Source organism: Myodes glareolus, chromosome 6 (genome assembly GCF_982192425.1).
Source record: "Myodes glareolus chromosome 6, mMyoGla1.1, whole genome shotgun sequence".
Taxonomy (NCBI): domain Eukaryota; kingdom Metazoa; phylum Chordata; class Mammalia; order Rodentia; family Cricetidae; genus Myodes; species Myodes glareolus.
The window spans coordinates 17,480,730-17,505,155 of record NC_142031.1 but is presented as its reverse complement, the minus strand read 5'-3'; the positions used below and the strand labels follow the sequence as shown (position 1 = coordinate 17,505,155).

The 24,426-nt window shown below is 54.3% G+C and overlaps 1 protein-coding gene across 9 annotated transcripts in view; it reads left to right on the top strand.

Annotated features, from left to right (window-relative positions):
* The window catches only part of Hspg2 (heparan sulfate proteoglycan 2), a 101,450-nt gene that overhangs the window by 32,724 nt on the left and 44,300 nt on the right, over window positions 1-24,426 (top strand). For 5 of the 9 annotated variants that reach the window (XM_085690454.2, XM_087907006.1, XM_085690458.2 and 2 more), the window contains exons 2-34: window positions 799-934; window positions 1,805-1,855; window positions 7,614-7,723; window positions 7,830-7,888; window positions 8,309-8,469; window positions 9,830-9,880; window positions 10,271-10,399; window positions 10,644-10,898; window positions 10,982-11,101; window positions 11,609-11,740; window positions 12,304-12,448; window positions 12,536-12,687; window positions 12,794-12,940; window positions 14,919-15,082; window positions 15,451-15,630; window positions 15,745-15,941; window positions 16,049-16,196; window positions 16,747-16,874; window positions 17,189-17,275; window positions 17,351-17,409; window positions 17,547-17,614; window positions 18,417-18,557; window positions 18,674-18,850; window positions 18,954-19,133; window positions 19,225-19,343; window positions 19,706-19,817; window positions 19,931-20,044; window positions 20,132-20,259; window positions 20,571-20,657; window positions 21,222-21,271; window positions 21,561-21,655; window positions 21,880-22,020; window positions 22,321-22,512. In XM_085690454.2, the coding sequence (XP_085546580.2) occupies window positions 799-934; window positions 1,805-1,855; window positions 7,614-7,723; window positions 7,830-7,888; window positions 8,309-8,469; window positions 9,830-9,880; window positions 10,271-10,399; window positions 10,644-10,898; window positions 10,982-11,101; window positions 11,609-11,740; window positions 12,304-12,448; window positions 12,536-12,687; window positions 12,794-12,940; window positions 14,919-15,082; window positions 15,451-15,630; window positions 15,745-15,941; window positions 16,049-16,196; window positions 16,747-16,874; window positions 17,189-17,275; window positions 17,351-17,409; window positions 17,547-17,614; window positions 18,417-18,557; window positions 18,674-18,850; window positions 18,954-19,133; window positions 19,225-19,343; window positions 19,706-19,817; window positions 19,931-20,044; window positions 20,132-20,259; window positions 20,571-20,657; window positions 21,222-21,271; window positions 21,561-21,655; window positions 21,880-22,020; window positions 22,321-22,512 (4,215 nt within the window). Of the gene's footprint in view, window positions 1-798; window positions 935-1,804; window positions 1,856-7,613; window positions 7,724-7,829; window positions 7,889-8,308; window positions 8,470-9,829; window positions 9,881-10,270; window positions 10,400-10,643; window positions 10,899-10,981; window positions 11,102-11,608; window positions 11,741-12,303; window positions 12,449-12,535; window positions 12,688-12,793; window positions 12,941-14,918; window positions 15,083-15,450; window positions 15,631-15,744; window positions 15,942-16,048; window positions 16,197-16,746; window positions 16,875-17,188; window positions 17,276-17,350; window positions 17,410-17,546; window positions 17,615-18,416; window positions 18,558-18,673; window positions 18,851-18,953; window positions 19,134-19,224; window positions 19,344-19,705; window positions 19,818-19,930; window positions 20,045-20,131; window positions 20,260-20,570; window positions 20,658-21,221; window positions 21,272-21,560; window positions 21,656-21,879; window positions 22,021-22,320; window positions 22,513-23,687; window positions 23,727-24,198; window positions 24,301-24,426 lie in introns of all 9 variants that reach the window. The other 4 variants (XM_087907008.1, XM_085690460.2, XM_085690459.2 and 1 more) reach the window with 2 other exon arrangements.

Here is a 24,426-nt window from a genome sequence, read left to right as displayed (position 1 = left end):
CATTTCTTGGAAAAGTCTGGGTAATGGATATGGGGGGTGGGGGGGCACTTTTTTTCTTGCTACACACACACACACACACACACACACACACACACACACACAAGCATACACACACAAGCATATACACACACACCTCCAGCTTTCCTAGGACAGATGCCTCAGATCCAGATGAGTTTAGCATTAGCCTGAGGTCATGGGGAGTTGCTGTCTGTCTCGCCTCCTTTCAGACTAGCTGCAGGATGCTCGGTGTTCTGAGCAGTGGAATGTGCTGCCTGCAGCCAGGCTTGGACACTAGACCTGGTAGGGAAGGCCAAGGCCTGAGGATGAACTGTTATAGATCAGTCCCCTCACTTCTGCCTCAGTCTCCTCCAAAACACTTAAAGTGGCCACACTTTTCTATCTGCTGTGTCTCTTGTCTCTGCTGACCCAGGTCACCCCATACCTACCTGTGTCTGTCCCCTTGCCCACTCATGTCCTGGGTGTCCCTAATGTTCTCCAAAGAAAAAGAAGCCACTTTTTAACAAGTGACCTTCCTTTTGCTGTCTGCTTTATCTGACGAGTCCTTGAGAATCTGCACAATGGGCTCTGACTTTGGAGGCCAGAGGTTGGTGGGATTTGGGGAAACTGAATCCCAAAGAGTGGTTCAGGCTCCTCCTGGCTGTCTTAGCCACACAGTGAGTCTAACAACCCTGTGGGGCTTTGGGATGGATTGTTGGGTTCCCTCTGAAGCAAGGAGAAGGGCCTTGGGGTTTGACAGTTTACTGGAGAGGGTGACTCACGGACTGTCATCTTCCATAGGTGACACACGGCCTGAGGGCCTATGATGGCCTTTCTCTGCCTGAGGACACAGAGACCGTCACAGCTGGCCACGCTGGCTGGACCCACCCATACCTCTCTGACGATGAGGACCTGCTGGCTGATGATGCATCAGGAGGTAAGCCGGGGTCTCCCTGGAGGGAGGACCGCTCCTTCCGCCAGAACTTTTGAAAGTCCCATGAAAGTCACCTCAGGTGGGACCTTAAAAGATGGACTATAAATTGAGTGTGGTGGCACATATCTAATTTAATTTTTAAACTTAGGAGCTCAAGGCTAGCCTCTGTATACATGAGTTTGAGGCCAGTCTGACATAAATAAGACCTTGTCTTAAACACACACACAGACAAGGGCTGGTGATATGGTTCACTGGGTAAAGGTGCTTACCACCAAATCTCACGACATCAGTTCAATCCCCAGAACCCCAGAACCCCAGAACCCCAGAAGGAAGGAAGAAACCAACTAGAGCCTCCACATAATCACTGTGACTCATGTGTGGTCACAAACACATACACACACTAAATAAACAAATAAGTGTACATTTTTTAAAGCAACAAACAAAAAAGATATGGATATGTATGTCCTGAACCCTGGCCTCATGATTCTAGTATCCTCTGCTTGCAATCTCCATGGCCCTAGCTGGCCACCACTCTTCTCTGCCACCTGGAGCCATCAGGACCGATGGGGAAGGTAGCTGACAGTGCACAGGAGGGGACATTTGCCCTCTTTCCACCTTACCTCCTCCTTGTCCCTACTGGGAGGTCAGGCTCCTCTGTCCCACCCATCAGATAGGTGGTCCCTGGAATTTGGGGCCTCGGTCCACACCCTATGCTGGAGCCTCCAAATTAACTAGGCATGGGGTGGGAGTAGGGTAGCTATTCTGGGTTGGAAAGACCCTTTACCGCCGGGCCAGGATCTACAGTAGTGCCCTGTATCATGCTGGTGCTCAGCGAGTATCTGATCCTGAACTAAGTCTCCCTTTTGTGTGCAGATGACCTGGGCAGCGGAGACATGGGCAGCGGGTTCGAGATGGATAAGTGGGGTAAGTTGCTGAGCGGAGCTCCAGAGCAGGCCTGTTGGTTGCAAAGGCACTCTCTCTTAGCTAAAGACCGAAGGGTCCTGAGAAATGATCCTGTGGGGATGGTCCCTTTTCTGTTGAATGGCAGTCGTTGAGTTGATTCCCTACAAGGTTGGGAATGGCCAAGTTTGGCTAGTTTCCTATGTCATCAGCACAAAACTCAGGACAGTGACCACCAGAAGCTCAGTTCTGATTGGGGTTTAAGCCAGCCTGCCTCTCAGTGTTCAAAGTGGTTAGATATCTCCAGGACTGAGGTCATTTCCCCGTAGCTGGTAGAGCAGGAGAAGCCTCTACTTCCACATGTCTGAGGGTGGCATCCCACCTGGGCCACTGCATGCAGGACTGGCTCCTGGATACCTGGCCAACTATGACCTCATGGCTCCTGAACATGACTGTTGCCTGAAGTTTTCCTACCCATAGGTCCTTGCAGGGCCACAGGATGCCTGGCACCTGGCTAGGGACAGAAGTCAGGTGGTGTTGTGGACATGAACAATATCCCAGGGTGGGCTGATGTATCCTGGGAACTGCCTCCTGTTGCGGCTTTGGTCTATCTAGTTCAGTGGTTCCCAGCCTGTGGGTCACAACTCCTTTGAGTTGCATATCAGATATTCTGCATATCAGATATTTATATTATGATTCATAAAAGTAGCAAAATTATAGTTACGAAGTAGCAACAAAATAATTTTGTGGTTGGGGGAGTCAACATACCGTGAGGAACTATATTAAAGGGTCACGACATTAGGAAGGTTGAGAACCACTGGTCTGGTTCCTTCTAGAGCACCTGGGGCCTGCCTGGGAGGCGCCTTCTGCACTATCTTTCCTTTTCATGCTCCTCGGCGGCCATGTATCTTCTGAGGTGCTGAAGTGAGGGCTGGCAAGATCAGAGGTGGGGGAAGCCAGGAAACCCCGGTAGCTACTGGGAGAGTCCAAGCCCAGAGACTTGTCTTTCCTCTGTGGCATGTAGCAGGGCCTGAGCTCTCCAGTCCCAACTCTGCACAGCTGACTGCCCTTGAGGCTTGGCCAGCCAGCCAGACTTAGTCCCAGCCTGGGAGGCACAGACGTGCATCCTGATGCCCAAGGTCTTAGTGTGTATCACATTGGCTTGTTCAGAACCTGTGCCCTTCCTCTGCAGGCAAGGAAGGCCGCGCTGACTCTGATAAGGCCTTGCTTGGATTGTCCTCCTTGACTTGACGCTAGAGCCCAGTCCCTGAGGTGTTTCTTGCAGACAGACAGGACTGTCTCTCTAGCTCCTCCCAACTTCATCTGGCCCGCACCCTTCACCCCTGGATCTGCCGCACTCCTCTCCTTTCCTATTCCAGCTGCTAACATGCCTGTTAGCCTCCCCCGCTCTCCGTCTAGGGGCCTGGTGTGGCCACTGCCTATTTTTCCATCTCTGTGGAAATGTCTGTCCTCTTTCTCCTTGGCTGCCTATCTCCACCTCTACCACTGTGTCTTCCCTCTCTCCTCCCCATCCTTGCCATTGTCTAGACGCTCCTCTGCCATCTCCCCACTCCGCTTTCTGTATATCCCTTCCCCAATGTCTCTGTCTCTCTGTCTCCTTCGCCATGCCTGCCTGTCATCGTTCTGCAGACCTCCCTCCCAGCTCACCCTTGACATTCAGTCTTTTTCTTCTCCCCGTGTTCCTCTGCCCAGCCCACCTTGGCCAAGAGTCACACAGGAAGCCAGAGGCACCCCTCTGAAGAAGAGTCAAGGCCGGGCAAGTACCTGTGCCTCCCCACCAGGGCTCCAGATTGGAACATGGTGCTGGGACCCTGCTGTTCTTCTTCTAGGGGTGCTGGCCAGGATGCAGCCAGGCTCTAGAGTTGGGAGCAGCTTGTTCCAACCTCTGCGTAGGCTGGTATGCTGTCCACCCAAGGCATCTCACACTAGAGACATAGCCCAGCACAATAGGGGTTGCCACCCAAGGCATCTCACACTAGAGACACAGTCCAGCACAATAGGGGTTGGGGTATGTGCCTCCCACTCACACTGGACTCTGCAGCTTAATCTTCATCTGCTCCAGCCTCCCATCTCAGTGAAGATGTTAGCCAGGGTCAGAGGCCAGGTGGGGGAGGCCTGGTCAGGACAGATGTCCAGAGCATCCCCTCTCCCAGACAGCCTCACAGGTCAGTCTCAGTCCCTTGGCTCTGGGTGGGGTCTCAGCTCAGGCTAATGACCCACCCAGGGTGCTCATCTTGGCTTGCCTCTGCTTTGGGACACAGAAAGGGGTCAGTCTGGAGGACTCCAGCCCTTCCCAGGCCCTGGTAGAAAGGGGCTTTGTGGCACTCTAACACTTCGGGAGTGGGCACATTCCTGGGCAGAGGCCCGGCCTCCTCACCCGAACTTGGCCGTGGGTTGAGGCCAGGGGCCGGGGTGGGGGCTCTCAATGGGCCTCTGTGCCTGCACACAAGAGGCCTCTGTGGTGGAGCTCACAGCCCCACACTCCACCCACAAGCTCCACCTACTCAGCACCCAGGAGCCGAGCCCCACCACTGGCTGTGGTTCAGAGCAGACAGGGTATCCCCTCACAGTGTAGGATCCACTCCAGGACCTGGCCCTGTACCCCAGGGACCCTCTTATTTTGAACTGTAGAGGGAGAGCATCCTGGCTTGGGGTCTACACACCTCTAGGCCTGAAGGATAGAGAGTAAAGAGGAAGAAGGCCCCTCCCACAATATCACATACATCCTGATCAGATGTCACATGTACTCACTTCAGCCTCAGGGCCTTTGCGCTTGTCTGTTCTTCTGTGTACAGTGCACTTCCTAGACACCGCCAATGGTTCACCCCTTTCCTTCAGGGAGACTGCTTCCTGAACCCCACGGGAAAACGTACACTCCCCAGCACCCATTCCCCGTAGTCCACACATTCTTACCCATTTGATTTATTTTTTTACTCCCCACACTAGAAGCTGCATTCCCTGGGGATGGGAAGTTCTATTGTTTGAGTCCATCGCTGTCCCCCTGACCTAGAACACCACCTGGCACACAGTGGACCCTCCACACTGCTTGTGACTCAGATGCTCTTCCGGTCTAGGGCTTGTCCTGAAGATCTGAGCTAAAAGTCACTGTCAACCCTGCTCCCTTGTTGCGCTCCAGGTACCAGTAGCCCTTGGGGTGGGCACTGTTGGCCTCAGGTTATAGACACAGCAATAAATCTCAGAACCGTCCCAGGCCATCAGTGGCCATTCTGCTCCAGCAGCGAGGCTGTTAACTGGTGAGCTGCCCTACCTCCATGTGGTGACAGTAGGTGTCATGTTGTGCCCACTCTGTGCCAGGGAGTGTTCTGAGCACTGCGCACACACTTCAGACTACTTGGTGACTCTTATTAATCTGATATTTATAGCCCGTGTTTAAACTCATGAGTACACAAAAATACCCTGTGTGTACATAATAGGGACTTAGGGAATTATTGGGGTGCTGGTTGTGGTGGCACGTGCCTTTGATCCCAGGATTCTGGAAGTAGAGGCAGGAATGCCAGAAATTTGAGGTCATCCTAGGTTATGTATTATATTTGATCTTAGTGTGGGCTACATAAGACCCTACCTTAAAAAAAAAAAAAAGAAAAGAAATAGTGATTTTGAGATTCTGACCCTGTCTCAAACAGCAACAATAGCAAACACACTGTGGAAAGGGCTTTATTGAATAAGAGCATTGCTGGGCCTGGCAAGGTGGCACATGCTTTTAATCCTACCACCCAGGAGGCAGAGGTAGGTGGATCTCTGTGAGTTCAAGACCAGCTTGGTCTACATAGTGACTTCCAGGATGACATCCAGGGCTATGTAGAGAGAGAGAGACTGTCTCAAAAACAAACAACCGAAAAAAAAAAGCAAGACAAAAAGAATACTTGTTGCCTAAGCATGAGGCCCTGAGTTCAAATCCTCAGCATCCGCGGTTGGCCCTGTGACCCCAGCTCTGATCAGAACAGAGGCAGAATGACTGGGGCTTGCAGGCTGCCAACCGAGCCTCAGGTTCAGGTTCATGACCCTGTTTCAAGGGAAAAGACCAGAATGATAGAACAAGACACTCCATGTCTTCCTCTGGCCTTCCTGGGCTCATGGGCACATGCACCTGCATACACATGTGCATCACACACACACATACACACACACTCTCACATGCATGAGCACATGTGCACATATGTGCACATACACAAAGAAATAATTGAGAATATGAGAGAGTGTTCATGTATGTTCACACACCATTCTCTTGTGTAATGTATGTATATGGCATAGCTTGCTTTGGTCATTCTTTGTGTCAGGCTCTATGTATATGTATGTGTGTGTGCATGTGGGTGTGCTTGTAAATGTCTGACTCATTTGCTAATAGAGAGTTGAACCCACATTTCTAACTCAAGAGCATTGTGCTGCTCAGCCATCCTTCCCTGTGACAAAAGACCAGAGAAAGCGACTTTTAAGGAAGGAAAATTTATTTAGATTCACAGTTTCGGGGATTTTAGACCTTAACCACTTGATCCTGCTGTTCTAGGCTTGTGCTGGCATGGGTGTACCATGGTGGCAGCATTTAGCAGAGGAGTCTGGTTCGCCTAATAGTGTCTGAGAGGCAGAGTGGGGAGAAGGGAGACATAGAAGGGCTGAGTCTCAATATCCCTTTCAAGGCCAGGCCCTCAGTGACCTGACTTCCAGCCATTATGTCCCACCCCCTACAGCAACAGCAACAAGCAGAGGCTGGGGAGATGGCCACAGGGTCTACTAGCTGGGTGGTGGCGGCGCTCACCTTTAATCCCAGCACAGAGGAGACAGAGGCAGGCAGATCTCTGTGAGTTTAAGGCCAGCCTGGTCTACAGAGTGAGTTCCAGGACAGCCAGAGCTACACAGAAAAATCCTGTCTCAAGGGAGACTTGAGATCCAAACTCTAGCCGACTGCTTATCGGTGATTAAAAACTGTGTGGTATACATCCGGTGCTGACGGGAACAATAGTTGTATGTTATAGTCATGTCAGAATGACATGCGTTTATTTGGCCATGACTCACAGATAGTCACTTGGGTCATGAATGGGTAGGTTCCTTGTTTCCTCATGGAACTCCTGGTTTGGTGGGGCAGGGTGACAGGTGACCATGCTTCTCCTTTCAAAATGCCAGCTCTGCACACAGGAGCAGTGTGGGAAGCTAAACATCCTTTACCCCAGGCAGAAGCCCTGGGGTATAAAGGTGGTTGACTCTCTCATCCCCACTTATTTTGAAGAAGGAATGAGACTTCCTGAGGTGGGCCAGTATCTGAAGTAGCCGACTCAGGACCTGAGAATTCCTGTGGTGCTGTGTGGTCCAGGTGTACCCAGCACAGTTGAGGTGACAAGGGAAGGAAGGTTCCCAGTTTGGAAAGTCGAGGTGCTGTGAGAGCCCTCAGTGGGGGCCCCACACCAGCCAGGGCAGCCCTGATGGTCTCTCAGATAGTATGGTGGCTAAGCTCAGTCCAGCAGGATGCCTAGGAACAGGCTGGGAAAACATCATGATGAAGGGGTGATCCTCGTACTAGCCATACCCTGCAAACTGCCCCTTCCTGCCCAGCCTCCTCTGAGCCAGGCCTTTCAGGTGGCTGCAGGCTACGCTGTCACAGGCAGTGCTGGGCCTTTCTGTGGAAACACAGGTGTCAGCCTGTGTGGGAGTCCTACCCGGAGTCCAACCCTTATTTTCAGTCTGCCAGCTGGGCTCCCACCCATCAAACTGGGCCCTTCACCATGACATTCCACTTTCTCTTCCATAGTCTATTTCCGGGCTCTGGTAAATTTTACTCGGTCCATTGAGTACAGCCCCCAGTTGGAGAATGCAAGCGCCAAAACATTCCGAGAGGTGTCGGAGGCCGTGGTGAATAAGGTACGAGGGAGTGAGTGGGAGTGAGTACCTGGGGTTGGGGGCACCCCAGGGGTGGCAGGGCAGTACTAGAGTATGAGAGGCATTTGATGGTGGCGTATCTCCACAGCTGGAGTCAGAGTATTTGAAGATCCCCGGAAACCAGATTGTCAGCGTGGTGTTCATCAAGTGAGATGGGTTCCTGGGGATGGAAGGGATGGGAGCAACCAGGAGGGGCCAGGGATGGGAAGCAGCTTGGCTACCAAGAGCAGGGCAGGGAGGGTTTGAAGGGATGAACCGTTTTTGGTTTTTTTGAGACAGTGTTTCTGTGTGTAGCCCTGGCTGCCCTGGAACTCTTTCTGTAGACCAGGCTAGCCTCAAATTCACAGAGATATACCTGCCTCTGTCTCCCAAATGCTGGGATTATGGTTGTATGTCACCACCACCCAGCAGGGATGGGTCATTCTTGATGGGGATTCAGAGAGCATAGATGGGGTATCCTGCACCAGGAATGGCCCTACCCTACGTGCAGCCTGCCCAAGTACAGGGCAGGCCATCATGGCAGGAACATGGCAGGGGTATGGAGATCATAGACTTCTTTCTCCTTAGGGAGCTGGATGGCTGGGTCTTTGTTGAGCTTGATGTGGGCTCCGAAAAGAAATCGGATGGGCCTCAGATTCAGGAGGTCCTGTATAAAGTGGTCTCCAGCGGCTCCATTGGCCCCTACATCACCTCTCCCTGGGGATTCAAGTTCCGACACCTGGGCAAAGGTGAGCCTGTCCTCCAAACTGGGATCGCCCCTCCAGTTTCTCAGACTCTGGCCCCTTCTGGTGTCTCTACCTTGGGTCTTCTTGACGAAGACTAGCATATCACGGGAGACAGGATACTCACTCCATCCTGAGCCCGAGCCTGCCTGTCTTTCTGCTTGGTTAGAACCAAACTGCTACCTTTAACAGGACCTCTAATATGAGGCTGTATCCTCACAGACCTTCGTATATTGACAGTAGCTAAAACTCCCCCTTCATTCAGTACTTCCCAGTCAAAAGACATTGGCATTCAGTAAAACCAGTAGTTGTAGGGCTGGGGAGGTGATTCAGCAGGTAAAGAAGTGTGCCCATGTGACCCCGAAGATGTAGCAGCCCACATATCATTCCAGCTGTCAGGAGACAGAGTCAGGATCCCCAGAGCAAACTAGTTAGCTAGCTAGACTACGGGAACAGCAAGCTCTGATTCAAGAGAGACCCTGTTATAGTATAAAAGATAGCGACCAATCAAGGAAGACTGTCAGTCTCAGGCATATCACATATATGTATGTGCATCTTTATGATATGCATCTATACATGCAAACACACACACACCTTTTTTTTTTTTTTGTACCTAAAACCCATCATTCCTCAAGCACTAAGTGAGTGTAGGCCCCTGATACTTAGCATCCACTCAGGCCTTCCAAGTTCCACGAAGTATTCCTCCTGTTTTCGAGATGAGGGAACTGAGGTTCTGAAAAGGAAAGCAGTCATCCATACCAATGGGGATGCAACCAGATCCCGTGTGTGTGCCGCTCTCTCTAGAACCCATAATGGATGGGAAATGAAATATCAGCAGGCCCAGAGAGGACAGGAAATAGGCCCAAAGTCACAGTCTTAGATGCAGAAGCCAGGCCTGGGTGATCAGGGTGAGCCCATGTCTCCTGTCACTCTGCCTGCTGTCCTGTCTGATCCACTGAGTCTTTCCTGGGCCAGTTCTGGTTCATTCCTCATAGGCTGTGGTACTCGCCCCTTCTCCAACGTGGTGTCCTTACTGAGCGGGCTCTTGCTTGTTTTGCTATGTGCCTCTGACTCAGTGAAGCTCTAGATGGGACAAACTCCAGCCCCACAATGGTGTCGCCTAAGGGAAAAACCAATAGTACGCTATCAGCTCCCTCGTTCTGCATGTAAAACCTCTACCAGTGCACCCCAAAATCAAACTTGCTCTACTGGGTTTTCAGACCCAGGCTTCAAGCTTGCTGGAGGCCTGGCCATCATTCTCTCCTCAGTGAGTTCTCGGGGCGGGAGGGGGCAGCGGCAGACTCTGCTCGGGCCTCGGTTTTCAGGTCCCAAGTGGGATGGTTGCTGACTATAGCTTCCTTTCCAGCACAGACCCCCCCGCCACCCCCAGCTGCTGTGGGGGTCACAGTGACACCAGGTGAGAGTATGAACCTGACCGAGGTCCAGGGGGTTCCTAGGGAACCTAACAGATGGAGGGAGAAAAGGAGGGCAAAGGCCACGTGCCTGCCTCCTCCCACTGTCTCATTGCCCTCACTGGGCCAGGCTGTAGCCTGCACGCGTATTGGCATGGTGGCTGCATGCGTGTGGCATGTCACCTGTGTGAAGGTCCATGTAAGGGGTTCTGCCCTGTGTTCCACTTGTGCCATGTGTGTGCCCAACAAGCACTTCTTGCTCTTGCTGTCTGCCACGGTGGCCTGACTTGGCACCAGAACCACTTACAGCCATGCCTCGCCTGTGCTGTCTGTCACAACACTAGCTGCCTCAGCCTGCTGCCTGACTTCCCTCCTGCCTCCTCCCCCGCCAACAGTGCCCTGGTTCCCAAGGGTCTGCACCGAGACGGAGTTTGCTTGCCATAGTTATAATGAGTGTGTGGCTCTGGAGTATCGCTGTGATCAGCGACCCGACTGCAGGGACATGTCTGATGAGCTCGATTGCGGTGAGGAGCTCTTGGGAACCTCGAGGGGTCCCTGGTGGCCTGCCCGGGGTCGGGCTGCATCTGAGTCTCTGGGTCATCTGGGTTCTAAGGGTTTGGTGCAGGCAGAGAGGTCTGGAGAGGGTGGAGATGGGGAAAGAGTGACGCCAGAGGCTGGCCGCGGGGTGGACTCCAGGGAGCCTGGGGGACTGTGGGGTGAGGGGTGAGAGCCACGCATTCACTAAACATCAAGGGATCCTGTCCACAGAGGAGGTCGTCCCAGAGCTCAGCTCCTTGCCACCTGCTGTTGTGAAGGTGTCACCTTTACCACTCTGGCCAGAGGCAATCACAACACCTCCACCGCTCGTCACGCATAGGCCTCAGTTTCTGTTTCCCAGCGTCGCTGTGCCCACAGCCTGTGGACCCCAGGAGGCCACGTGCCACAGTGGGCACTGCATCCCCAAAGATTACCTTTGTGATGGTCAGGAGGACTGCAAGGATGGCAGTGACGAACAGGACTGCGGTGAGGACCGTGTAGGGTGGGCGCGTAGGCACTGGGCTCTGGTCCACAAAGGACCACTGTGACTCCCCGCCTTGTCCACGCAGGGCCCCCTCCACCCTGCGAACCTAACGAGTTCCCCTGTGGAAATGGACACTGCGCTCTCAAGTTGTGGCGTTGCGATGGTGACTTCGATTGTGAGGACCGCACAGACGAGGCCAATTGCCGTGAGTACAGCAGGCCCCACTGTGCCCCAGTCCCTCTGTGTTCTTCCGTTCCCTGCTCTGGGAGGTGTGCTGGCCTTATTAGTCAGCGAGGGACCCTGCAAACAAACATCCAAGGTCCTCTGTGTTTGGAACTGCGTTAGCAGACAGCTGCTGGCCACGTCTCTCCTACTTTACCGTATTCTAGTGACCATTAGTCTTTTCCTTGTCACTGTGTTGGTATTGGTGGGAGAACTGGATGTGCAGATCTCTGTGAAGATGGCGTCCTGGACCGGTGTGTGGGTCACAGCCTAACCCATGGGCTGTCAGTCTAGTTTATGCTGTTGTAACAGAATGCTAGAGCCTGGTCACTTTATAACCCATTGGATTTGGCTCAGTTTTGGAGGCATCGTAGGGTAACATGGGCAAGATAAAGGGAGTGACCCAGAGGGCACCTGAAGAAGGTGGGAACGGAGTTGTGTTGCCCTGCAGACAATGCCCTGTGCTCACTCCTCCTGGTTTTGTCCCCAGCCGTCAAGGAGCCTGGGGAAGAATGTGCACCCACAGAGTTCCGATGTGTCTCCACTAACCGGTGCATCCCGGCTAGCTTCCACTGTGACGAGGAACCTGACTGTCCCGATCGCAGTGATGAGTTTGGCTGCAGTGAGTGAGGGAGTGAGGAGCTGGGGGTGGAGTGGGGCTGGGGGTGGGAGTGGAGTGGGACTGGGGGTGGAGTGGGGCTGGGGGTGGAGTGGGGCTGGGGCTGGGGGTGGAATGGGGATGGGGTGGAGTGGGGATGGGGCTGGGAGTGGAGTGGGGATGGGGTGAAGTGGTGATGGGGCTTGGGGTAGAAGGAGCTGGGAGTGGAGTGGGGATGGGGTGGAGTGGAGAGGGGCTGGGGGTGGAGTGGAGAGGGGCTGGGGGTGGAGTGGGGCTGGGGTAGAGTGGGGATGGGGCTGGGGGTGGAGTGGGCCTGGGGTGGAGTGGGGCTGGGGCTGGGGGTGGAGTGGGGATGGGGCTGGGGGTGGAGTGGGGATGGGGCTGGGGTGGAGTGGGGCTGGGGCTGGGGGTGGAGTGGGGATGGGGCTGGGGTGGGGTGAGGATTGGGCAGGGGTGGGGTGGGATGGCACTGGGTGGGTCTGCTTTCTTTGACCAGTCTCCACTCTCCCAGCACTCCCTGCCCCAATTGCTGATTAAACACTTAACTCCTGCTCTTCTGTCCCCAGTGCCTCCCCAGGTGGTGACCCCTCCCCAGCACTCCATCCAGGCTTCCCGGGGCCAGACAGTGACTCTCACCTGCGTAGCCATTGGTGTCCCCACACCCATCATCAACTGGAGGCTCAACTGGGGCCACATCCCTGTTCATCCCAGGTGCGATGCAGGTGGGAGTGGCTGGCCTGTGGAAGAGGTGGAGTCTGTGGCTCACACCTAACCCACCACTGTCTTGGGGCCTACCAGGGTGACCATGACCAGCGAGGGAGGGCGTGGCACACTGATCATCCGTGATGTGAAGGAGGCAGACCAGGGTGCATACACCTGTGAGGCCATGAATGCACGTGGCATGGTGTTCGGCATTCCAGATGGCGTGCTGGAGCTTGTCCCACAGCGAGGTGCTGCAGGCGGGTGGGCTGGTGGGTGCAGGGTGGGTGACTGGTGCCAGTACTGCAGGACCTCCTGCTGGCGGCCAGCCATAGCCCCTTCCCTGCCTCCCAGCAGGCCCCTGCCCCGATGGACACTTCTACCTGGAGGACAGTGCCTCCTGCCTGCCCTGCTTCTGCTTTGGTGTGACCAACGTGTGCCAGAGCAGTCGGCGCTTCCGGGACCAGATCCGGCTGAGCTTTGACCAGCCCAATGACTTCAAGGGTATGTGATGGGTGGGCTCCAGGTTCCTGGGAACTTGGGACAGGTGTAGAAGGACCAGGGACAAAGGGCAGGAAGTGACCCAGAAACACTGAATTAAGTCAGAAAAACCTTTAGGACAAGCCAGATCTGTGTTTGTAGCTTCCCTGCCTCAGGCTGTAGGGAGAACAGACTCTGGATCCTAGGCCTCGTGTCTACACACACACACACACACATGCACACTCACACTACTAAAAAGAGGGCTGGGGAGATGGCTGAGTCGGTGAAGTATTTGCCACACATCCCAGCACCCATGTGAAAGCCAAATACAATAATATGAGCCTGAAACCCCAGCCCTGGGGAGGCAGAAATGGAAGGACTCCTAGGAGTGTGGCCAGTCAGCCTAGTTCCAGGGTCAGTGAGAAACCCTGTCCCAAAAAAATAGATGCGGATTAGGGGAGTTGATATATTAATAGTGCTTGCTGCTCTTCCAAAGGATTCAGGCTCAATTCCCAGCACCGGTTAGGCAGCTCACAAGTACCAGTAGCTCCAGCTCTAGGGAATCCAACATCCTCTTTTGAATTCTGCTGGCATCTACACCTATTTGTGTATACACATCCCCCAAAACATACATTAAGAAAAGAAAATAAATCATTAAAAAAAATAGGTGAGGGAGTCAAGCATGGTGACACACCCTTTTAATCCCAAGACTGGGAACCAGAGGCAGGCAGATCTCTGTGAGTTTGAGGCTGCCTGGTCTACATACTGAGCTCCAGGACATCCAAGGCTATGTAGAGAGACAAAAACAATAGCAAGCAAAAGCAAACCAACCAAACAAAACTAGAGGGCTTATAAGATGATTGCCTAAAGTTGACCTCTGACCTTCACAGGCATGCAGACACATAAATAAATGTAGATGTTTTCCCTCCACAAGCACACACACACGTTCACATATACCTGCACACAAACATGTACACACACATATACACCACACAAAAAAGCCAAACTGTTAGATTGCCACCAATGACATGTGAGCGTTCAGTGGCAAAGTGTATGTACCAAGTGTTCCTGTTGTCACGTGAAGGGGTGCTGCCTGGGGGCTGGCAGGGTGCTGCCGAGAAATCCTGCGTGGGAGCTTGGGAGTGGTGCACATGTGGGAAGAAGGTTGGACCAGTGACCCCATAACAATAAGAGCAAACCCTTTTTTGAGCACCTCGCTCATGTTACCCTCATTTAAAAAAAATTTTTTTAAAGATTTATTTATCATGCATCCAGTGTTCTCCCTGTGTGTATGCTTGCTCGTCAGAAGGGGGCACCAGATGTCACTATGGATGGTTGCCAGCCACCGCGTGGGTGCTGAGAGTTGAACTCAGGACCTCTGGAAGAGCAGTCAGTGCTCCCAACCAAGTCAGCTTGTGCATTTTGTCTTCATAAGTCCATGAGTTGGGCCACCAGGATCATGATTTTGTAGATAAGGAAACTGAGACTTTTGTCCAGGCTCAGGCCTCAGGAGCATGGTGGAAGCAGGACTTGGGTTTCTGTTCTTCAGCCCCAAGTACTTTTCTGCTAACCTCAGTTGGCTGTTCTCAGTCTGATGGTCCACAGGTTCTGAGAAGTCCTGCTGTAGTGAGTCTCTTGCCCTTTCCTTGACTGTGGCTTCTAACATGGCTCTCAGCTCGGCCATGATGGCCCTCCCTAGGGCATGCACGAAAACTTCAGGAGGTCAAATGACTAGAAAGAGAAAAGAGCTAATGCTTCTTTGTGGATAGATTAAAACGGGGTTTTATGTAGCCCAGCCTGGCCTCCAACTGAGCTCATGATCCTGCAGGAGTGCTGGGATTACAGGTGTGTGCCATACCCAACTCTGCTTGGCTGCTTCCTAACTTCCAGAGAGAGATGCCTCTGTTTTCTCTTTATTATCCCTTCCTGGGTCCCTGCTTCCAGAGTGGTTGTTCTCCACTAATCGTGGGCCGCAATCCTCACCTGACTTTTGTCCTTGCAGGTGTGAATGTGACCATGCCCTCGCAGCCCGGTGTGCCACCCCTGTCCTCCACCCAGCTGCAGGTCGACCCGGCCCTACAGGAGTTCCAGCTGGTTGACCTGTCACGCCGCTTCCTCATCCATGATGCTTTCTGGGCCCTACCCAAGCAGTTCCTGGGTAACAAGGTGAGGGCAGCTGCATCTCTGGGGACAAGGCAAGATCTCTGTCTGCTGCCCTCTCAACCCACTTTGGGTTCTTCCTTGACCACCTACTCTGGGCTGGCCAGAGTGTCCCACACTGGCCTCCTTGTGTACATGCCGTCTGCCATGGACTGGGTTCTCCATGCCCAGTTCTCTGTGAGCCTTCCATAGAGTTCCAGGCACTCTATGAGCCTCAGAGGCGCAGAGTAAGGGGCTGGAGGACAGGATGCAGCTCCTTAAGGATGGTTGCCCGCAAACAAAACAAAACAAAACAAAACAAAAAAAAACAAAAACAAAAACAAAAAACAAAAAAAAGGATGGCTGCCCGCCCCTGAATTACCTGTCCTGGCCAGGTGGACTCCTATGGTGGCTCCCTGCGCTACAAGGTGCGCTATGAGCTGGCACGAGGCATGCTGGAGCCAGTACAGAAACCAGATGTGATCCTCGTGGGTGCAGGTTACCGCCTCCACTCCCGAGGCCACACACCCACCCAGCCCGGAGCTCTGAACCAGCGCCAGGTCCAGCTGTCTGAGGTTGGTGACACCTGAGTCCCAGGGGTCGGTCTAGGAGGGAGGACTGGCCAGGGCGGAGTGATGCATGCCACGCAGGCACTGATAGACAAAACAACCTTATCCCCCCCCCGCCAGGAACACTGGGTCCACGAGTCTGGCCGGCCCGTGCAGCGGGCTGAGATGCTGCAGGTGTTGGCGAGCCTAGAGGCTATACTGCTGCAGACAGTGTACAACGCCAAGATGGCCAGCGTGGGACTGAGTGACATTGTCATGGACACCACTGCCACCTACACCACCAATCACGGTCGTGCTCACAGTGTGGAGGAGTGCAGGTACCGGCCCCTAGTCGGCTGTGGACCATGGGGATGCTATCTGGAGTAGAGGTGAAACAGCAGAGCGTGTGTTTACTGCAGCCATTCCCTTGATCCTGTCCCCACAGATGCCCCATTGGCTATTCTGGTTTGTCTTGCGAGAGCTGTGATGCCCACTTCACCCGGGTGCCTGGAGGGCCCTACCTAGGCACTTGCTCTGGCTGTAATTGCAATGGCCATGCCAGCTCCTGTGACCCTGTCTATGGCCACTGCCTGGTGAGTAGCTCAAGCTGTCACTTGGACATTGGACAGGAGTGGGGCTGCCCTGCATCCACGAGCATGGCATGACCTCTAGAATGGCTTGAATGGTTCCGGGTAAACTACCATGCCCTCTGGATACCTGAACAAGAGATATAGTATCTGGACAAGAGAGTGGAAAGCCTCTCTTCCTTGGCGAGGGCTGTAGGAAATACGGTCCAGACATTACACCTTCCCTCTTGGGAACAGTGATGGGGACTGGGATTGCAGAGCTGATCAAAGAGAAGGCACAGGCAGGCCACTGTCTTCAGATTCCCGGGCAGCTGTAGGGGTGACAGAAGGGACTCTAGGGCAGAACTGGCCCTGGGTGCAGTCTGGAAGAGGGTTGCAGGTTTAGATCCATGTCAAGAGGTGCTTGGAACCATCGGTGGGATTGCCTTCCGTGCTGGGCTACCACTGCCAGGGGAGGCACCTTGAGGCTACTGTCTACTGTGAAGCATTCTAGAGCCTGGCTGACCCGGTTCTGCTCAGTGGGACCTGAGCTACCCGCTCCCCTCTCCTGTCCTAGAATTGTCAACACAACACAGAAGGACCTCAGTGCAACAAGTGCAAGGCTGGCTTCTTTGGGGATGCCACAAAAGCCACAGCCACTGCCTGCCGGCCCTGCCCCTGCCCATACATCGATGCTTCTCGAAGGTCAGACCCCACTCAGGATATGGTAGTGTGGCAAGTAGGGGTATTCTCTGTCAGGTAAACTGGGTACCCACGCGAATTCTAGTCCTGACCTTCTCACTGAGTTGTCCCATGCTCTTTGATCTCTTGTGGACCTCATTTTCCCTTTCTGTATAATGGGCTCATCTCCTGTCCTACGGTTGCTATGAGGCCACAGAGAAAGAACAGGGACCGGGAGATGGCTCTCCATGCGTCTGTGAGAACAGAGGTCATTTCCTGGGGTGAGCATGTCAGACGCCCAGTTCTACCCTTCCACCCTGACCATTTGATCCCCACAGATTCTCAGACACTTGCTTTCTGGACACGGATGGCCAAGCCACCTGTGATGCTTGTGCCCCAGGCTACACGGGCCGTCGCTGTGAAAGGTGAGGAGCTGATAGGGTCCGGTGGTCGTGGAGACAGAATGCCCCTGCTGGGTGTGACAATGTTGTCTCCCCCAGGTGTGCCCCTGGCTATGAAGGCAACCCCATCCAGCCAGGCGGGAAGTGCAGACCCACCAGTGAGTATTGTAACCGCCTCTTCTCATAACCTCCTGGGCGGGGAGCACCTCTGCCCCTTCTCAGCCCATGCCCAGAATCCCTGGAGAGAGAACTACCCATCTAACTCGTTCTGCCAATGCTTTCCTTCTTCCTCCAGCCCAGGAAATCGTGCGCTGTGATGAGCGAGGCAGCCTGAGCACCTCGGGAGAGGCCTGCCGCTGTAAGGTGTGTGCACTCTACTCTCTCCAAGACCTTGATCCTAGGCTTACTGTGGCCAAGGGAGAGGAGAGCCTACCCTCTCTAGTACCTTGGCGAGTGAATGCTGGCCTTGCCTGAGGCCCATAGGCCAGGCTGGCTGGTCTTCTATACCATGAGGGAAGTCCCGGCCTTGGGCAGGAGCCCTGGTTAAGGAGTCGGCCACCCTGAGTTCAGTTTCCTGACATGCCCTCAGCAGCTGCTGTATGAATTCTGGCCCTCATCTGCATCACTCTGTCAGGTCTCGTGTTGATGTCACAGCAATAGTGGGAGACTCAGATGTCAGTGGAGAAAGGAACCGGGCGAGCTTTGCAGTCAGGCACTCCCAATCTTGTAACAAAGAGTAGATAAACGCACTGAGTGACCATGTGCGCTGGTTCACGTCTCAAGCCTCGCTTTTGTGAGGATGGAGAAATCTCCACCTTCCTCTTAAGGCTCTAATGCAAGTTGAATGAAGTGGCTGAAGAGGCCCTCGCATGGTACATGGAATTCTCCATCTCCATCGTAAGTTGTCGTGGTAGTCAATTCAATCAACTTCCTTTGTTTCAAATCCTAACTTATTTGTGAGCCTCTTAGCCAACGAGAAAAGGGAGAACAGTTTCCATATGCACCCATGATCTGGCGGTGATTGTGCTGGTAGCTGTGATGCCTCACACATGTGTGTTTTCTGTGGCGCTCTGGGACCCCCATCTAGACCGTGGGTGGATTCAGCTGCTAGTCCAGGCAGCGTCTCCCGGGGGCCATCCTGCAGCTCCTGACTCTGTGTCCACAGAACAATGTGGTGGGGCGCTTGTGCAATGAGTGCTCAGATGGCTTCTTCCACCTGAGCAAGCAGAACCCTGACGGCTGCCTCAAGTGCTTCTGCATGGGAGTCAGTCGCCAATGCAGCAGCTCCTCCTGGAGCCGTGCCCAGGTACCCACAAGAGAGTGGCAACTGGATGGGATAGCCGTGACCGGGACTAGGGGGGACAAAGGGTGGGTCCCACCACCACTACCACCACCACAATTGCCCTTTTCCAACATTTCCAGGTACTCGGGGCTTCCGAACAGCCCTCTCAGTTCAGCCTGACGAATGCCGCAGGTTCCCACATCACCAGTGAGGGTATCTCGTCCCCTGCACCTGGGGAGCTGTTGTTCTCCTCCTTCCACAACCTCCTGTCTGGACCCTACTTCTGGAGCCTTCCTGCCAGCTTCCGAGGAGACATGGTGGGTGGGTAGGAGGAACATGACAGGCAGGACATTAAGAGGATAATAAGAATATGGCATGACTTGACGTCTCCAACTGAAAACCTGTGTCCACCCGGCTCAGGTGACCTCCTATGGAGGAGAGCTACGCTTTACCATAACCCAGCGGCCCCGGCCCAGTTCTGCACCCCTGCACAGACAACCACTGGTGGTACTGCAGGGGAATGGCATCATGTTGGAGCACCATGCATCAAGGGAGCCCAGCCCCGGCCAGCCCACCAACTTCATAGTGCCCTTCCGAGAGGTGAGCCCCATCCTATCCCTTCTTGTTCCTCTCTTTTGAGGCTTCAGCACACAGGAGGGCAGGAATGGGTCACATGTCTTTTCCTTGACAGCAAGCCTGGCAGCGTTCTGATGGGCAGCCAACCACAAGGGAGCACCTGCTGATGGCCCTAGCAAACATCGACATCCTCCTCATCCAAGCATCCTACACCCAGCATCCGGCCGAGAGCAGGTAGCTGGGGCCGGAGCCGGGCAGAGGGGTCTCCAGACTAAGCAGAAACATAGTATAGCCCCTCACACTCTGCCTGTAGAGCGGAGAGCATGCTGCTGCCTACCTTACAGAATCCTAAGAAGCTGGGGACCAATGTCTTCTGAATCAGCTTTCCAGCAGTCCCCAGAGGAGCTGGGTAGTGTAGCATGTCCAGGCGAGGAGAGGTAGAGGGTAGCCCTTTGGAGGAAGTAGCAGATGTGAGCGGTTTGCCACAGCCCAGGAGACTGCAGAAGAATGAAGGCCACGTGGTGATGGAGCCCAGGACTCTAGGTATTCCCAGGACACAGTGAACATCCCTTCACCATGTGTCTTGTCACATCCAGGATCTCTGGCATTAGCATGGACATGGCTGTGCCGGAGAACACTGGCCAGGCCTCAGCGTTGGAAGTAGAACAGTGTACCTGTCCACCCGGGTACCGCGGTCCTTCCTGCCAGGTGAGCCTGGGTCCCCCACCTGTCCACCCAACTTCCTTCACAGTGCTTGCTGGCCTTTCCTCCTTTTTCTCTCTCCATATGGTCAGCCCCCCATATGATCTTTCTGTTCCCAGGACTGTGACACAGGCTACACACGCATGCCCAGTGGGCTCTACCTCGGCACCTGTGAGCGCTGCAACTGTCATGGCCACTCGGAGGTCTGTGAGCCTGAGACTGGTATTTGCCAGGTGAGCCCTGCCTACCCCTTCACTCTCAATCCTCAGAGAGCCTTGGCTTCCAGGAGCCTGGCCTCAATCTGCCCCATGTCTCTCCAGAGCTGCCAGCACCACACGGTGGGCGATCGCTGTGAGCAGTGTCAGCCAGGCTACTATGGGGATGCCCAGCGGGGTACACCACAGGACTGCCAGCCCTGCCCATGCTATGGAGCCACTGCTGCTGGCCAGTGAGTCTGGGCCCCGCTCTTCCTGAAGTATCTACTACTCTTCCCACCTTCTCTCTTGCCCAGCACTGGGGAGAGGCTATAGTTAAATCCTGGCTGCCTCTTCTCAGTGTGTCACTGGGGACAGATAGCCTCACTTTCAAAGCCCTGATTTCCTAAATGGGGACAGTGTACCCCCCTTAGCCCCTGAGTAGAACTGAGGGAGGTGGTGGGAAAGGAACTCGTGACATAGACTTCACCTGCCTGCCGGGTCTGTGAGAGAGCCCAGTAGGCATAGTCAATGTCTTACTGACGGAACCTTCCCACTTTCTCAGGGCTGCCCATACGTGCTTCCTGGACACAGATGGTCACCCCACCTGTGACTCTTGCTCACCAGGCCACAGCGGGCGTCACTGTGAGAGGTGAGGTGGGTGGAGGGGAGTGCCGGGGGCCCAGGAAGGTAGACCTGAGAGCCTCCTATTTACAGGAAGTCTGTGACCTCTCTCTGTTGCACAGGCCCTCAAAGGCCATCAGCGCTCCTCTTTGCGAGCCTCACCCTTTAGCCTGGCATTGGCCCGCTGCCCACCTCCCAGCCAGTCCTTTGTCTTACCCAGGCCAGAGCCCTCCCACTAGACCCTTTGCTGTTTGGCTATTTTGATACAGAGTTTCATGTAGTCCAGGCTATCTACAAACTCCTTATGCAGCCGTGTATAGCCTTGAACTACTTCCTACCTCCCTCTCCTGGAGGTGCTTTAGGCTCACACCAACCAAGCCATTTGAGTCAAGGCCTGGTGGAATCAACTCATCGGCTGTGCCTTGGACCCACCCTTGTTTTGGTCTCCCCCATGCTTTATCTATTAAATGGGCGCACACGGCTGATGAATTTTCCCCTTACAGTGGAGGTCACTGAGTCCAAGCCCAGATCCTCCTTGGACCTAGGCTCTTTGCCAGTTTCCCAGGACTCCACTTTCTCTCTCTCTCTGTAGGTGTGCCCCAGGTTACCATGGTAACCCCAGTCAGGGCCAGTCCTGCTACAGTGAGTACAGTTGCAGACTTGGGAGGACATGGCAGGGGTGGGGGTGCTTTTCTTCCTAGGGGGATCCAGGACAGACCCTTTGTTTCCCCGGGACCTGGGAGAGGTGGCTTTACCTTTTTGATTCTTGGCTTCTCCATCTGTCACATGAGGTCTGGAAGAGGCACCGCCCACATCCCCAGAAGCAAGTAGAGGTCCCCTTGGTGTTGAGTGACAGGCTTAGAGAGGGGCAGAGATTGGGGTGTTTGGTGTCTGGTTTGAGGATGCCATCTGTGGCTTCTTTACACTTCAGGAGATGGTCAGGTGCCAGAGGGACTAGGCTGTGACTGTGACCCCCAAGGGAGTGTTAGCAGCCAGTGTGATGCCGCTGGTCAGTGCCAATGCAAGGTGAGTTCAAAGTCCTGCCTTCTATGAGGCCTAGCTCAGTCCATCCCTGGGGCTGAACAGAAGTCAGATGGTACCTGAGGGGATCCTCAGACCTGGTCAAGGGATGGATAGGCAGAGCTTCTCACAACTGCTAGAAATGGTTGGGAAGGCTGGCTTCAGAGGCTTCTGGGGTCCAGCAGACACCCCTGAGTCCCTTCACACATCTTTTCTTCCATCTTTCCCAGGCCCAGGTGGAAGGCCTTACCTGCAGCCACTGCCGGCCTCACCACTTCTACCTGAGTGCCAGCAACCCAGAAGGCTGCCTGCCCTGTTTCTGCATGGGTGTCACCCAGCAGTGTGCCAGCTCCTCTTACTCACGCCGCCAGGTAAGAACCAGTCTTTCCCCTGAAGGTTGGGAGCACTGTCCGAGCTGAATGCCAGCCTCCCAAGGATACCCATCTCTAGGCCTCCATTACTGCTCACCTCGGCACTGAGCCCAGTGACCTGACTCCTGTCCCAAGACCTTCTGGGCCTCTGTTCTTGCTCATCTCAGCACTGAACACACCCTTTCATTAGCCCCGATGTCTACCCCTTCCTGGTCTCATCGAGCCTCATGTCCTGCCCTGTCCATCCTGATATGTCTGAGCCCTCACCTAGCTGACCCCTGTTTTTCCTCCTGCTGCCAGATCTCCACCCACTTTGCCCCTGGGGACTTCCAAGGCTTTGCCCTGGTGAACCCGCAGCGCAACAGCCAGCTGACAGGAGGCTTCACCGTGGAATTGGTGCCTGGTGGGCCCCAGCTCTCTTTTGGCAACTTTGCCCACCTTGGCCAGGAGTCCTTCTACTGGCAACTTCCGGATACATACCAGGGAGACAAGGTAAGACCTAAGTGGGGCCTGCAGCCCCTCCCGAGTGCCAGCTCTAAGCCAGGTCCATGCTGAACATGGAGTCAGCATGGGGTCATGGCTGCCATGTCATGTAGTATGTGGCCTTTCGGGTCCAGCAGACCTCATTACTTCTCAGCTGCGCTGTTCATAGCTGGACACCTGACCCGACCTCCCCAGCCTGGTGACTGGGAGGATTTTCCCTGCACACACTGAGCGCTCAGCTTACTGGTGACAATTGCGCTTTCAGGACAGGCTGCAACATGTGCATGGTGACACAGTTTCAGTGTGGGACACTCCCCCCCCCCCCCGCCCGGCTCATCTGTGCTGGGGGTTGCAGGCAGAGTGCTGGGTGCCAGCATGGTGATTCTCGGGTCATTCCTATTGAGCACTGGCTACACGCTCATGCAGGCATCTTAAGTTATGACTGCGTGAACCAGGCAGCCTCGCTGCCATTTCCTAGCAGAGGGAAGTAAAGCTGGAAAAGGCAAGAACTTGACCTGAGTCCCACAACTAGTGGGCAATAGTGGTGGGATTTACACCCAGGTCAGACCTGTTCTTAAAAAGCTGAGCTAGGCAAGAGAGAGCCTTTGAAGAGAGACTTTGAAGCAAGATCTGCTAGAAAGGCAACATCATCAAGGATGGTCTTGTGAAGGGCAACATCTAAGAGGTGAACTCCAGGGGGCCGGAGAGATGACTCAGCGGTTAAGAGCACTGGCTGCTCTCCCAGAGGACCGAGTTCAATTCCCATCACCCACATGGCAGCTCACAACTGTCTGTAACTCCAGTTCCAGGAAATCCAACAACTTTACATAGGCATCCATGCAGACAAAACACCAATGCAGAAGAATAAAAACAATAAATAAAAGGTGAACTCCAGAGCAGCCACGTGTGGTCCTCAGTCATGGCCATGGTACCAGGACAAGTGGGATTTACTTAGTGTGTAAGTCCCACACCAGCTGAGGCCAGTACCCAATCAGCCACACTTTAGTCCCCTCAGCAGTAGGGCTTGGAGGCTTTCCAGTCCCTGCTCTTTGGAGGGAAAGAGGCGTCGTCACCCTGACCAACTTCGCTGCCTTCCGGTGCCTTCCTCCCCTTGGTTCCTTCTCTCCTGGCCTCCCTCAGACTTTTCTCTGTCTCCTCCCTTGGTGCCTCTTGCTGCCCCACAGAGGGAGGCTCACTTTGCACGGCTACGCCGGGCTCACCAGGTATGCCCTCGTTGAGTGTTGCAAAGGGGTTGCCACATAGGACATGTTTATGGCTGCACTCAGCTCTGCATGGGAGATGTCCTGTACCCATGGATGCCCTGCCTGAGCCTGTACTGCTGCTAGGAGAGTCTGGGGGGGGGCATGTTCTTTGCTGTGCCCCATCAGCCATGTGGTGTGTTTATAGTTGGTGCCACAATAGTTGGAGGTCTGCAGACAGGAAAACTAACTTATGTTAATCCGTGTGACTGTTTCTAGCTCCTCAGTTTCCCCGTGTATTTGCCAGCAACTGCCATGCATGCGCTCTTCTAGTAGCCTGGAGTGACCCTGTGTGCTGGCCTGGAGATAAGGCATGCCTCCCTAACCAATCACTGTGGCTGTCTTTGCTGGCACCATGTTTGGGGAAAGGGCTGTCCATGGCTCCAGGTCTGAGCCCTGTGAGGGCTGAGCTGGCCTGTGACTTCCACCCCATCAGAACCGCACATCCCTCTCAGAGGAACAGTGGCGGGCAGCAGTGACCACTGGAAGGATCCTTGGGGACCCAGAGGGCAGGGGCCGGGCACAGCGGGCATCACAGGTAACCTAGGGCAGGGCAGACTGTGTCTGGGGACCAAGAAATCAGACCTTGAACCAAGACCCAGATTTTCCTGGGCCACCTCCGCCCATTCTGCCTGTCCGGGCCAGCATACTCCAGTTCTACATA